Consider the following 15,347-nt stretch of genomic DNA (forward strand, 5'->3'; position numbering starts at 1 on the left):
CACCACAGAGGATGCTAGCAGGCTTGCTTTGCTAAACATGGGGATTATTGTTATTATTTTGCAAATATATTTGTTTCATTTTATAATGTATACCAGAACAGAGAGAACAGTTATAACAACAGATTTTAAAAAATCAAGTTGAGAAACAAAACTATAAAACAGGCACGCAGAATGAGTGCAGTTGCACATGGGTAAAAAAACACCAAGTCCAAGTAAATGCAGTAATATTAGCATCATCTGATGATCGACACTAAAATCACAGATCTGCCAAGCTTTCTGTTATGTAGTGAAGTTTCACCCTGGGCCAGCAGGGGGATACTGTATATAGTTTTCACTCAGGTCTGTAGATAGTTTTCACTCAGGTCCACGTCAGTTATTTTAGGCGGGAACTCTGGGCTGTTGTTGCTACAATGTTGACAGCCGGCTGCCTATAAAAGCAGGCCGGCTGAGCTGTTTGCAGTCAGTTCTATTCCAGCTTACAAAATAAAGAGCTACTTGGAGAAATTGCTGTGTCGTCTGCTATGTCAACCCACAACTTAACACTGGCGACGAAGGTGGGATCGATGGACATCAGAGCACAGCCAGATGCGGCCAGCCTCTGAACTGAGCTGAATCACTGAGCTGAATCACAGAGCGAAATCACTGAGCGGAATCACTGGACAGAACCAATTCAGAGCTGACTGTTCTGGCTAGAGCACTGTGTTCCATCCATCGCCCTTCACGCCGGCATCGGAATCATGGCTTCACTTGTGCCTCTACCGCCGTTTGCGCCAGCCTCTGAATCATGGGACTCCTACCTCGCTCGGTTTGACTGCTACCTCCAAGCCAACGAGCTGACAGCAGTATCAAAGGATCGGAAGCGGGGCCTATTCCTCAGCCTCTGTGGGCCTGAGGTGTTTGAGACGGCCCGAGCATTGGTTGCGCCTGAAGCAGTCCAGGCAACACCATGGGACACGATCCAAGAGAAGCTCCGCAACCACTACACACCAAAGCCGTCCAAGATTGCTGCCCGCCATGCGTTCTACCACCGGAACCAGGCAGAGGGGGAGTCAATCAACAACTACACCACCGCCCTGCGACAGGCTGCAGTGCACTGTGAGTTCCGAGACTTAGACGATGCCCTGATCGATCGAATCGTCTGCGGGGTCCGGGACATCCATCTGCAACGGCGTCTCCTTGCCAAGCCAGACCTCACGCTACAGAAAGCCATTGAGGAGGCTGTGGCCTCAGAAGCTGCTGAACGCTCCGCCCAGGAGATCCGCAAGTCCAGCAGCCCGCGTCTTGCTAGGGAGCCAGTTCCGGTGCATCATGAAGAGGCCAGCAGTGATGAGGCATCCTCCAGTGAAGACGATGACGTGCACCAGACAAAGCGGGAGCGCAGGAAGTTCCAACAGAAGTCCAAGGGCCAACCGGAATGTGCCGGCTGCGGAGGCAACCATTCCCGTGCCAAGTGTCGATTCAGAGACGCCATCTGTAGGAAGTGTTCCAGAAGGGGCCACATCGCTAAGGTCTGCCGATCGGCTCCGTCTGACACCCCCCCTTCATCGACTCGCAAGTCCAAGTCTTCACTCCAGTCTGGAAAGTTGTTTCACTCTCACCAACTGCCGCTGCCCGTCTGGAACCACGATTGGCCAAACCGACTCGCCTACGCGATGCAAGCTGAACGTCACGGTGCTCATTGAAGGAGCTCCATGTGACATGGAGATTGACACCGGGTCTGCCCTGTCCATCGTGTCATGGAGCACCATCAAAAGACTGGTACCCAGAGTGTCCAAAAGGCAACTCGACTCTCACCGCGTACACCTGAGAGACTACCAGGGAAACGACATTCCCGTGGTAGGCGTTGGCCGGTTCCGGATCGCCTTCAAGGATTTTTCGGGCCTGCTCCGGTTGGTGGTGGTCGAAGGTCAGCAGCCAAGCCTCCTAGGGCTAGACTGGTTTGATGCCCTCGGCCTGGAAGTCACCGGCATCAACTGCATCTCTAACGCAGAGACTGAGGGTCTGGTCAAAGACTTTGCCGAGGTTTTTGACGGCACCTTGGGGCAATATATAGGTACACCCATCTCCTTTAGCCTTGATCCACAAGTCGCCCCCATCAAGCTAAAGCCACACCGGGTTCCCTTTGCTCTCAAGGCTAAGGTGGACGAACAACTGGACAAACTGATCGCCCAAGGAGTTTTGGAGCCGGTTGACCATGCCAAGTGGGAAACCCCCATCGTCACGCCTGTCAAGCCAGATGGGTCGGTGAGAATCTGCGCTGACTACAAGTGCACGATCAACAAGGCACTTCAGCAGCACGCTTATCCGGTTCCTGTTGTCCAACACCTGCTGCATTCCCTGGGTGAGGGTAAGGTCTTCGCTAAGCTGGACCTTGCCCAAGCCTATCAACAACTGCCCGTCGATGATGCCACTGCTGAAGCCCAGATGATCGTCACCCACCGGGGGGCATTCCGTTGCCGCCGGTTGCAGTTCGGGGTGAGTGTGGCTCCTGGCATCTTCCAAAGCCTTATGGAGCGTCTCCTGCAAGGGCTTCCGGGCGTGGTACCATATTTTGATGACGTCTTGGTGTCTGCAGACTCACACCAGCAGCTGTTCGAGCGCCTCCGTGCCGTGCTGACCAGGTTCCAAGAGGCCGGGCTCAAGGTAAAGAGGGAGAAGTGCCAGATCGCCGTTCCACAGGTAGAGTTCCTGGGCTATCTTATCGATGCCTCCGGCCTTCACCCAACCACATCCAAGATCCACGCTATCCAGCAGGCCCCCACCCCAAAGAACAAGACGGAGTTGCAGGCGTTCCTGGGGCTGCTGAACTTTTATAACATGTTCCTGCCCCACAAAGCCACAGTGGCTGAGCCTCTTCACCGACTCCTTAGCACTAAGACGCCTTGGGCCTGGGGTCATCGGGAGACGGCAGCTTTCAACACGGTCAAGGCTCTCCTTTCATCAGACAGTGTGCTGGTACAGTACAGTGAATCCAGGCCGCTGGTCCTTGCCTGCGACGCCTCACCTTTTGGCATCGGTGCTGTCCTTAGTCACCGTTTTCCAGACGGAAGAGAAGCACCGCTCGCCTACTTTTCCAGGACGCTATCTCCGACGGAACGGAATTACAGCCAGCTCGACAAGGAGGCACTGGCACTTGTGGCTGGAGTGAAGAGGTTCCATGAATACCTCTATGGCAGGACTTTTGACCTCATCACTGACCACAAGCCACTCCTGGGCCTCCTCGCCGGTGATCATCCAACTCCACCAGTCCTCTCGCCACGCATGCTGCGATGGACTGTTTTCCTGGCTGCCTACCACTACCGGCTCATCCATCGCCCGGGGAAATCGATGGGCCATGCCGACGCCCTCAGCCGTTGCCCTCTTCCAGCATTTGTGGAAGACCCGGCTCCAGCTTCATCGCTCCTTCTGATTGAGGATCTTCCGGCAGCGCCTGTATCGGCTGCCACTGTGGCCTCCGCGTCTGCCCAGGATCGCACCATCAGCCGGGTGCTCAACTGGGTGTGGAGGGGGTGGCCACAAGGGCCTTTTGCATCGGAGTTCCAGCCCTTCGCAACCAGACAACATGAACTCTCAGCTCATCGCGGCTGTCTGCTGTGGGGAGACCGCGTCGTGATTCCCCAGGGACTCCGTCAGCGCGTCCTGGAGGCTCTGCACGTTGGCCACCCGGGAATTGTCATAATGAAGGCGTTGGCTCGGTGTTACGTCTGGTGGCCTAATATGGACGATGCCATCACTGCCTGGGTGTCCGCCTGTCAAGCGTGCCAAGAGTCGAGGCCTGTACCACCGGCAGCTAAGGGACACACCTGGGAGACGCCAAAGACACCCTGGTCGAGGGTGCACATCGATCTGGCTGGCCCCTTTCACGGCCGGACCTTTATGGTAGTGGTAGACGCCTATTCCAAATGGCTGGAGGTCGCCCTGATGCCCTCCACCACTACCGAAGCTGTCACCCGGGTGCTGTGAGGCCTGTTTGCAACGCATGGGTGTCCTGATGTCCTTGTCTCTGACAACGGACCGCAGTTCACGTCAGGCACATTTGAGCGGTATCTTTTGGGACTGGGCATCCGCCATGCCCTAACGGCACCTTTTCATCCATCCAGCAACGGGCAAGCGGAAAGAATGGTGCGCTCGGCAAAAGAGGCACTGGCGCGCCTGGACCGGGGAGACTGGCATGAGCGGGTCACCGAATACTTGTTCGTGCAACACATCACCCCTCATGCGGCCACAGGGCGGAGTCCTGCTGAACTGCTTATGGGCCGCCGCCTCAGGTCACCGCTCGACCGGCTACACCCGGACTTTGCCGTGGCTGAACCCCCAGGCTGTGCCAACGCGCCACGGTCATTTGTCCCAGGAAACCAGGTCTTTGCCCGGAACTATGTGGGGGACATTCCTTGGGTGCCAGCCACAGTAGTGGGAGTCACTGGACCTCGCTCGTACCAGGTGGCACTCGAAGACGGACGCTTGTGGCGACGGCACATAGACCAGCTTAGGCACAGGGTTGGGGACTTGGACACTACCGAGGTGCCCCCAACTGCGCTTGCGGCTCCAGAAGAGACACGTACAGATGACGAGGCCCCACCTACACCTCCCTCGCAAACTGCCAGCGTGGAGCCGAACCAAGCCGCTTCAGAGGGTCTGCCAGACTTACCACAGACTCAGACCACTCCACTTGCGGAGGCTCCACCCACAGCAGCGGATCCAGGGGAGTTGGTTCCAACGCCACCTAGGGTCGCACCACAGCCTCAGCAAGAACTGTGTGGCCCTCCGGACTTGGCTACCAGTCCCCGGCGGTCTGGCAGAGTTCCCAAGTGCCCAACTTATTTAAAGGACTATGTTGTTGGACATGTATCACTGTTGGTCTAAGTATGGGAAATGTAACCGATATGCTTTTGTGCCTAATTGAACCATTACGCGTAGTGCTGTATATAAGGAAACCATTACGATTGTAACTAACGCCTTATCTCGGTGGGGAGGGGTGTTATGTAGTGAAGTTTCACCCTGGGCCAGCAGGGGGATACTGTATATAGTTTTCACTCAGGTCTGTAGATAGTTTTCACTCAGGTCCATGTCAGTTATTTTAGGCGGGAACTCTGGGCTGTTGTTGCTACAATGTTGACAGCCGGCTGCCTATAAAAGCAGGCCGGCTGAGCTGTTTGCAGTCAGTTCTATTCCAGCTTACAAAATAAAGAGCTACTTGGAGAAATCGCTGTGTCGTCTGCTATGTCAACCCACAACTTAACACTTTCGACCATAGTTGTATTGAAATACTGCTTCCTGGGCCTATTTAGTTTTCTATGTGTTGTATATAAGTGTAAATAAGAGCATATAGCCTAAGGACACCCCAGTATCTGCTGACCTTTGTCCCAAGGAAACCAAACCCTGGGTAAGTACAGTCATACCTTGGTTTTCAAACAGCTTAGTTCTCGAACTTTTTGGCTCCTGAACACCGCAAACCTGGAAATGAGTGTTCCGGTTTGAGAACTATTTTTGGAAGCCAAACATCCGACGGGTCTTCCGCGGCTTCTGATTGGCTGCAGGAGCTTCCTGCAGCCAATCAGAAGCTGCGCTTTGGTTTCTGAACGTTTTGGAAGTTGAACGGACTTCTGGAATGGATTCCGTTCGGCTTCCAAGGTACGACTGTACTTGGAACCCCTGGGTTTTCTTACCACCCAGAGATTGGGTTGGTGTGTAACACTACTCTATCCTGAGGACTCACCTATAACAGTCAGGATACCTCTTGTGCCTCTTGGAGATTGGGCACTGCATGCTGAAAGTCTCCTACATGTATTGATCACGGAAATGAAGAGATGGCTCTTCCCATGTTACACATTGAGCAGGAGGAATTGAATGTCCCAGTATGTGATGATGATCACTGATCTCAGAATACCTCTAGAAAGGGGGATGGTGGAACAAATGGATAGAGGGGCAAGCCTGATGTGCTTGTTCGCGTGTTTCATAAAATTTATACACCGCCTGATTGTAAAAAAAAACCCAACCACCTCAAAGCAGTTTATGAAGAAAATGAAACCATAAAATTATCAGTTAAAACAACTCCTTAAAACCAGCAACAAATTGCAGGGCGCATCTTAGGGCACAATAGTGGCAGCTTTTCAAAGGATGACGACTTTGCAAAGATCTCTCATAAAAATACACACACATCCTATGAGGGTTCAGTCTGTGGAATCTGTGGACGGTTTCACACCACGGTCTTGCTGCAATGCACCAGATCCCTGATTTACATGGTTTTGTTAATGGAGATAGATGTGATCTGTGATCTGGTGGTGGTTGGGGGAGCGGGTAAAATATATGAAAAATTATGCCATTTTGCCATTTCCCATTTTTTGTCCTCATACAGTACATGCAATTTCACACTTTTTTCTCCCTCCAGGACATTCTACTTTCCTCCTCCCTTTCAAATGGTTCCCTTTCCACCCCCACCTTCTCAGGTGCCCTACTTTTTGTCTGTGGGGCTGCATCCCCTGTCTCTCAAGAAGATTGTCACAGCAAGGGGGAAACCAGTGTAGGAGCAGCTGCTCCGATGTCTTATTTCCTCTACCCTCCCCATTCCTTTTTCCTTTTGTGCTGCATCCGTTTCATCATGAGCTTGCAGCTAAGGATTGTCTTATCTTTTAATGCATGGGCAGCAGTTAGCAAAGTGCTTTGCAAGTGTTAAGATACATAATGCCAATTACATGGAAATGAGTACTAAACATGTGCCATTTTCCATTGCGGGAAAGCTCCGATACAATGTGGAAATTAAGAGTTAGGGAAAAGTCGGGGAAATGTGAATGCAGCCTCTTTCTGCCCTCTCCAGCCCTGCCTGGCTGGGACGTGTCATTGACCTGTGATGCTGCTGCCCCTTGTTCACATCCCAGGTGCAGGATGGAGAGAGGAGTAGAACCCTCTGACTTTTCCGTGGCTGGAATGCAGCCTGCTGTACAAAGGCCAAGCGCCACACCTGTGCTCCACCCACTTTTACCTCTGGCCCCGCCCACCTTTGGCACATGGAAGGTTGTCCACAAGGGAACTTCTGCAGGAGGAGGTTCCTGATCCCTGGCCTATGCAGACAAGGTCAGACCTTTTGGTTTTGTACATTTTTATTCTGGGTGACAGCTGAAAATCCAGATGAGCACGAGACCTGCGGGGGAAGGGGAGGGAAATGCAAGCACCACATTAGGAGCAGGGGACAAAGGCAACAATTCAAGGGCAAATATTAATAGAGAGAAATATTAACAGATACAAAGACAGAATTATATTACGGCCATTGTTTATTACACTTGTATACCACCTTTCATCTGGAGAGCCCAGGGTGGTTCACAATAGAAAAGTACAAAATGATCACCCATATGCATGCCTCATTGTCACAATACATTATTATTATTATTATTATTATTATTGATCTGCCCTTCACACTAGGGTACCTGGACCAGGTTACAACAATTTAAAATGCAACATTAAAAACTGCTTTAAAAACTTACAGTTACTAATAATACATCTAATAGAAACAGCAATAATGTCTTCACAAAAATTAACAAGTTCATACAATTGCTTACTTAGATTTCCAGTAATTAACTTGCAATAAGGATTCGGGTGAATTAAGAAAATGATTTTGGTAGATTTATATTCCATGTCTAAAATCAACTATCTGCAGGTGCAGATAAGATACAGAGTATGACCATTATTCCATCTAGCTTAGTACCGTCTGCACTGACCGGCAGCAGTTCTCCAGGGTTTTAGGCAGGAAACATTCCCAGTCTTACATGAAGAGGTTTCTGGGTTTGACCCTGGGACCTGCTGCATGCAAAGTGTCTGCCACTGAGCTACTCCCTTTCCACAAGGTAAGATTCTAGTCCACATGGTTCTGAATAAAGGAATGTAATAAATTGGAACATACGAAGTTGCCTTATATCAAGTGAGACCCTTGATCCATCTAACTGAGTATGGCAGAAGCACTTGGGGTTTCAGGTGGAGAGATGCTGTTGAGGATTGAACCTGAGACCTTCTGCATGGGCCTTCCTTTACCAAGGGACTTCCTTTGATCGAACACACTAGGGCAAGCAACATGTCAAAGGGTGGTGCCAACACATTTCTGCAACCTTTCTGACTTTTCCATTTCATTACGGGCAAAACGAGCATACTGCTATCTGGCTGCTTAGAAGCCCTCAGGACAGCTTATATTATCTCAAGCTGATGCAATGATCTCCGTTAAAAACAAGATTTTTTTTAGTGTCAGAAAATATAATCAACAGCCATCCCATTTCCCATGTTAAACCCACAATAAGATTTGGATTTATATATCTCCAGCCCATCACGCTTATAAAGAGGTCCTAATTTCCACATGGCTAGAAAGATGTGCATCTTTTGGACTTCAGGGTGTTCCATAGACGTGGGGATCGTCACCCCAAAGGGGCACAGCCTCTTGTGCCTGCCACTTCCAACACCACTGGCACTCAAATGATGTTGCACTTGGGTCCTGCTTGGGGGCATCTGGTTGGCCCCTGTGAGAACAGAAAGCTGGACCCCCTTTGGCCTGATCCAACTACTTATGAGCAGGATTGCCCGAGGACTGTATCATGCAGCCATCCAGGGCATGCCCTCAAAGGGACTAGTTGCATGCCCTGCTTTCTCAGACTGCCTGCAAGCAAAGCAGACTCCTTTGAAGCTGACGCAAATCAGCTTTGTGCCCTCTAAGGGACTTTCTTTCAGAGCCAGTCAGCTGTTTGACACTGACAGCGAGCCCCTTGGCTGCACTAGGGAGTTCCTGGTGGGTAATCCCAGAAGGACTCACTGTCGGTGTCAATCAGCTGATAGTAAGCGAGCCCCGCTTGCAAAGGAACAATTGGGAGCTCACTTTAAGGAAGGAGAGTGTGGTTTGGGGGGGGGGAACACCCTAGTGGACCAAATCAGAAGGTTCCTTCAGGGCTTCTCCACCTCTGAGCTACAAGCTGCGTGGATCTGCATTTATTTCCCCATCATTCAGCCCAGACACTGAGGTCCAGCTCTGAGGGCCTTCTGGCGGTTCCCTCACTGCGAGAAGTGAGGTTACAGGGAACCAGGCAGAGGGCCTTCTCAGTAGTGGCGCCCGCCCTGTGGAACGCCCTCCCATCAGATGTCAAGGAAATAAACAACTATTAGACTTTTAGAAGACACCTGAAAGGCAGCCCTATATAGGGAAGTTTTTAATACCGTATTTTTCGCTCTATAAGACGCACCAGACCACAAGACGCACCTAGTTTTTGGAGGAGGAAAACAAGAAAAAAATATATTCTGAATCTCAGAAGCCAGAACAGCAAGAGGGATCGCTGCGCAGTGAAAGCAGCAATCCCTCTTGCTGTTCTGGCTTCTGGGATAGCTGCGCAGCCTGCATTCGCTCCATAAGACGCACACACATTTCCCCTTACTTTTTAGGAGGGAAAAAGTGAGTCTTATAGAGCAAAAAATACGGTACTTGATGTTTTACTGTGTTTGATGTTTTAATTTGTTGAAGCCACCCAGAGTAGCACAGGCAACCCAGTCAGATGGGAGGAATATAAATTATTACTGTATTATTATTATTATTATTATTATTATTATTATTATTTAGCTCAAACCCTCATAGGTGTAGCCAGGATTTAATTTAGGGGGTATAAATAGCCTGTGGGAACCTTCCAGTTGTTTAGAAACTGGTCAGGCCCTGCAGGTGCACTTTCTCAGGAAAAAATGCTGGAAACTGTGAGAAACTTCCAGAACAGAGCTACCCGCAATGTGATTGGTCAGTTTGCGGAATTACGCCTATCGTTCAGTCGGATTGCCAGCTGAGTCACTAGAATGTGCCACAGCATCATCCAAATGACCTCAGCGAGAATTTCAATTATTCTGATTACTCCTATTTTTATTTATTTACTTGATTTAGGGAGGGCAGCTGCTCCCCTGGCTATGCCCCTGCTTACCCTGGGAGCAGAAGATCGTCACCCCAGGTTCCTACGGAGATGCCTCCTTCCCCTTGATACGCACCTTAACCAGGTAAGGAGGGAGAAGTCCTGGCAGAGTAGAAGGCTTTACATTGGCGGGTGATGGTAGAAGTAATAGCCCCCGTAGGCCATTGTTCCGAAAGACAGCGCAGCTCCCAACAACTGAATAAACCTTGATTTGTCTGTCCAAGTTTCGCTCACTTGAGGGTGGAGGGAAAAAAACAACAACAATTCCTTTCTATAGCACCACAAATGTGCAAAGTGAGAAGTCTCCGCCCCCAAGGACACTACAGTTTGCCTCGAGGGAAACCACAGAGGGAGATGGAGGCAGGTGCTGCCATGTCACTGTCGCATGATTAGACTTTTGTTATACAGCAGGGTAAGTGGCTGCAATTTATCTTATAACATCGTCCATATTGATGCCCATTAACAGCATCCTCTGGGCAGATCACAAGCAGGAAAACATGAAAATATATAAAGAAGCCCAGAACAATAAATCAAAGCAGAAAACAAATCCCAGCATAAGCATTCCTGGCAATGCTCTGAGCAGGGGATTTGATTGCATATGGGCCTCAAGAGAAGGAACAGCCACATCAGCCTCCATTAACCTGGAACAACTTTCTGAGGGCAAGAGCTGTTTGAAAGTGGAACGGACTCCCTTTGACTTTTTTTTAAGGGGGTGTGAGGTCAAGTGTCAGTGCTGGGGTGGCTTGCCCATGGCTGCTGGGTGTTCACTGACTCTTCTGCAACACAGGAAATGATACTGAAGAAGAGATCCTCTGGGCACGCACAGAGTGACTCCTATCCCACGCAAGCTAGTAGCAAGCCACCAGATTGGCAGTTTTTTGAGCAGTAGCCCACCTTTCAGCCCCAGAGGGGAGCATTCAAGATGGTTTGGGAGTACAGATGTGGAGGGGGAAGTGTCTCACAACTGCTTGGGAGTTGCAGGACCAGATCCTGAAGCCTCCTTTCCCCCCCCCCTCTCTCTCTCTTTCCCCCGCCCCCCAATTTCATGTCAGAAAGACTCTCCTCTTTCATTGTGAGAGCTGGTGCTCGGATTATGACCTGAGAGTCCTGGATTCAAATCCCCACTTGGAAAGGAAGCTCACCAGGTGACAATGGGCCCTTCAACATCTCTCAGCCTAACCTACTTCACAGGGTTGTTATGGGGAGGAGAAGCACCACCTTACGCTCCGGGGGGGGGTGGTATATTAATGTAATAAATAAATGTGCCAAGCAAATAAGACTTGGGGGGAGTGAGGACTAAAATAGCTAGTGGAAGGGGCCTTGCAAGGGATGGTTGACACTCTGCACATGCCCAGAAGCAGCTTGGGCCACAGCAGGAGTTAAGCCCACATCAAGCCTGAGCAGCCACTGAGGGTTTGATTTCAGCCTCAGCTGTTGCAAGTGATGAAGAGTGCCCCTGAGCATACCCAGAGTGCTTCCCGCTCCCCCAAATCTCACTGTCAGAAAGACTCTCCTCCATCATATTGCAAGTAAACAAGCCTTGCGGGGAATGAGGACTAAACTAGCCATTGGAGGGCACTTGTCGCTTCGTGTGGAAACAGGACGGGGCTTTGCAAGGGATGCGCACATGCCCAGAGGCACCTTGTGCCACAGAAGGCTTGTGCAGCGACGGGGTTCTGAAAGCGGCGAAGAGCGCCCCCTCGAGCATACCCAGATCGCCTCCCGACCACTACTCACGCGTTCGCTTGGTGGCGACGCGGCCCTTGACGCGCCGGAGCTCGAGGGCACCGTCGGGCCGGCCGGGAGCGAAGACGGCTGTGTGGATCTCCATAGAGCAGGCGCCCTCGACTTCGAAGACCTCGCGGAGCAGCTCCTCGAGGCGGCTCAGGGCTTCGTACTCCTCCTCGGGCCGCGGCTGCACAATCACGCCCACCAGGGCGGCCGGCGCGCCGCGGCTCTGGTCCCGCACGCCCTGCAGCACCTCCCGCAGCCGCGCCGCCCGCTCCCGCAGCGACGCCGCCCGGCACAGGAAGAAAGTCAGCTGCCCCGACGGCGCGACCGAGGAAGTGCAGGGCGGCGACTGAGTGCCCAGCTGCTGCTGCTGCTGCTGCTGGGCCTTCGCGGTGGGCTCGGCACCAGGGCCCTCTTGGGGGCCGCCACCCGTTGTGGGCAGCACGTGGTGCGCGAAGGAGCTGAGGACCTGCTGGCCGCTCTCGGCCCCCCACGGCTCACCGGCCAGGAGCACCACTTGCGTTCGCTGCACCACCGCGCCCCCGGGTTCGCCCTCGCACGGATCCTGGTGGGCGTCGGTCCGCCGCCCTCCGCCCCGCTGCTCTTTCCTCTCCATTCCGCCCGGCTCCAGCTGCTGGTGGCGCCTCCCGACGGGACGGGCGCCACTCGCACGGTGTCACAATCCCTCCTCGCGTAAGGGGTCCTTGCTGCTGCCACTGCTGCTGCGTGTGCCCACGAAACGCCGCGCGCTTGGCCTGGCTGCCCGTGCGCCCTGGGCGCACCGGCTTGGTGTGTGCGCCCTGTTCTTCGGAGCGCCCAAGCAAGCGTGCAATAATTTTGGCCACGATTGTTGCCTCCTCAAAAGCTTTCGAGGCTTAGAGAGAGAAGTGACCGGGGCGAAGAATGTGGGCGTCAGCCTCTTTGGCACCTGGTCCATTTGGGAAGGCACGGCTCTCCGCTCTCATTCTATTGCTCGTGGCCTTTCGCGAAAGAAACGAGGACGACAACTCTTTAAGTGACACTGCTCAATGCAGGCATGTTTACTCGAAAGAAAGCCCTACAGAGCTCAGTAGTGCAGGTACTGGGGATCTCAAAACTGGATTACTGCACTGCGTTCTGTGTGGGGCTTCCCTTGTGCTTCATGATCCAGAAACTGTAAAATGCTACAGCAGAGTTGCTGACAGGAGAAACATTTTTGTTTAGGCAAACCAATCCAGGCACATAGTTGTCAATGTGGTTTAATCTCTTTTACTCTAAAGGTGTTGTTTCTATTATTGATAATTTTATTTTTTCTTGTAAACCATTAGAGGTTTTGCTACAATCAAGCAGCATATAAATTTTGCAAAATAAACATTTTTACATTTGCTCCCAAGTAAGTGTGTTTACCATGGCAGACTATATGGGTTGTTCCTGATGGTTGGGTGGGATTCAGCCACATACTGGCAAATTCATGTTATGCAACAGAAGTTGATTTGGAGCTCATGTGTCACAAACCACCTGCCTCCTTCCCTCTCAAAAAAAACCTGACTTTTGGTGATAAGGAAAGTAATGGGAAAATGCACTGGAAAGGATGCATTTTTTTTTCCCAATCCTGTAAACTTCGTTCAAACAAATAAAAACCTAATATGGGCCTGTTGGATCAGGCCAAAAGGAGGTCCGTCTAGTCCTGCATCCTATTGTCACAGCGGCCAACCAGATCCCTTTAGGAAATTTGCAAGCAAGACTCGAGCACCAGCACTTCCCCTTTCCTGTGGTTTCCAGCAACTGATGTTCAGAAGTTTTGCTGCCTCAGAATCCGAATGAATGCTTAATAAAATGGACATCTGAAAGAAGCCTTTGCAAGGAGGTTGCAACTTCTTCTGTTTGAGCATATACTCTGGTTTGTGGAGAGGTCAGATGATGTTTCGTCATGCACTTTCCAGCACACTCATCATTTCCCTTTACTGCAAAAAATCCAATGTTGTGTGTACCCCAATTTCTGAGCAACAAGATAATCCAGGGGTTCCTCCTGTGCATGCTCATGATTTGGTTTCCTTGGAATGAATCTCAGTGGAGACTGCTGTCTTAAGAGTATATGACTTTATTTACACATATATTGTTTAATTATTTTGTTGCATTTATACCCCACCTTTTTCTTTAAGGAGCTCAAGGTGACGTATACAAGGTCCTCTCCCTCTCATTTACTTCCCACAATGGTCCTCTGACATAGGTTAAGCTGAGTGTCAGGGACTGGCAGGGCTCTGAAGTGTGTGTGGTGGAGGCAGGAAGCCAGGACAGTGACCCAGGAGACGGGGACAGCAATTTAGGGTGTTTGGTGCTGCCTGCAAGGCAGGAGCCAGGGCAGCAGGAGGAGAAAGGGGCCTTCTTTGGCTGAGCGGGCAGGGGGGGAAAATGACACTGAGAGGCAGTGACTGGCCCTTAAGGGTCTCTCAGTGAGTTTCATGGCCAAATGGAGAATTGAACCCTGGTCTCTCCCAGGCGACAGTCTAAGCGAAACTACACCAAACTGGCTATATCCAACCTGGACAGATCCCACCTGGAGTACTGTATCCCGTTCTGGGTGCCGCATTTTAAGAAGGATGTTAATGAGCTGTTATGTGTGCAGAGGAGGGCAACCAGGATGATCAAGGAGCTGCCTATGTTTAGCCTGGAAAAGAGGAAACTGAGAAGAGATATGAAGGTAAAGGGACCCCTGACCATTAGGTCCAGTCATGGCCGACTCTGGGGTTGCAGCGCTCATCTCACTTTATTGGCCGAGGGAGCCGGCGTACAGCTTCCGGGTCATGTGGCCAGCATGACTAAGCCGCTTCTGGTGAACCAGAGCAGCGCAAGGAAACGCCAAGGAAACAAGGAAACAGCGCAAGGAACCCTCCCGCCAGAGCAGTACCTATTTATCTACTTGCACTTTGACGTGCTTTCAAACTGCTAGGTTAGCAGGAGCAGGGACTGAGCAACGGGAGCTCACCCTGTGAGGATTCGAATCGCCGACCTTCTGATCGGCGAGTCCTAGGCTCTGTGGTTTAGACCACAGCACCACCCGCGATATGATAGCCATCTTCAAATATCTCAAGGGCTGTCACATGGAAGATGGAGCAAGCTTGTTTACTCCTACTCTGGAAGGTGGGACTTGAACCAATTTCTTCAAGTTACAAGGAAGTAGATTCCAACTAAACATCTTTCTGACAGCAAGAGCTGTTCGCCAGTTGAACGGACTCCCTCGGGAGGTGGTGGACTCTCCTTCCTTGGAGGTTTTTAAGCAGAGGTTGGATGGCCATCTGTTCTTTAGCCATGACTCCTGCATTGCAAGGGATCAGTCTATATGAGCACAGGCTAGAGGCGCTCACAGCAATAACACTTCAGTAGCTCTTGCCTCCCCATTAGGGTCCTAGGGAAGCCCCAAGCCACAGCTTTGGGTCCAGCACAGAGCAAGACAAGCCTCTGTGTCTCCAGCTTCCAGCGCCAGCCACAAACATACCAAACCTAGCTCTCCTGGACCCCTTCTGGGACTCGGTTGTAGCTGCTGCCACTGGTCTTTTGACGAACCATTCACATGTGGAGCTGAAAGCCCCAGGCTGTGATGCAGCCCCCTGGGATGAAGTGAGTGCTATGCTCCTGAGCTGTGTGAGGGAGGGGCTGCTGCAGGCTCTGTCTGCATCTGTGTGGGTGGGCATTGTGACATCGGCAGGCCGTGTGGCCTGG

General features: G+C 51.4%; 1 protein-coding gene across 1 annotated transcript; it reads right to left on the reverse strand.

Annotated features, from left to right (window-relative positions):
- Positions 1 to 7,079: 7,079 nt before the first annotated feature.
- LOC307203569 (uncharacterized protein) lies at positions 7,080 to 12,331 on the reverse strand. Its single transcript, XM_079954446.1, has 3 exons — positions 11,655 to 12,331; positions 9,994 to 10,150; positions 7,080 to 7,138 (listed from the first exon to the last, which is right to left on the reverse strand). The coding sequence occupies exons 1-2, from the start codon at positions 12,262 to 12,264 to the stop codon at positions 10,038 to 10,040; spliced, it is 723 nt and encodes a 240-aa protein (XP_079810572.1). The 5' UTR covers positions 12,265 to 12,331; the 3' UTR covers positions 7,080 to 7,138; positions 9,994 to 10,037.
- Between the last annotated feature and the right edge of the window lie 3,016 nt (positions 12,332 to 15,347).

The sequence above is a fragment of the Podarcis cretensis genome (assembly GCF_951804945.1).
Source record: "Podarcis cretensis genome assembly, chromosome: 15".
NCBI lineage: Eukaryota > Metazoa > Chordata > Lepidosauria > Squamata > Lacertidae > Podarcis > Podarcis cretensis.

Excerpts from the sequence above, each read along its gene's own strand:
- LOC307203569 (XM_079954446.1), bottom strand. The coding sequence starts at position 12,264 with ATGGAGAGGAAAGAGCAGCGGGGCGGAGGGCGGCGGACCGACGCCCAC. Across the intron at positions 10,151-11,654 it reads CGTCGCCACCAAGCGAACGC|TGAGCGAAACTTGGACAGAC; the intron begins GTGAGTAGTGGT and ends TCCACCCTCAAG.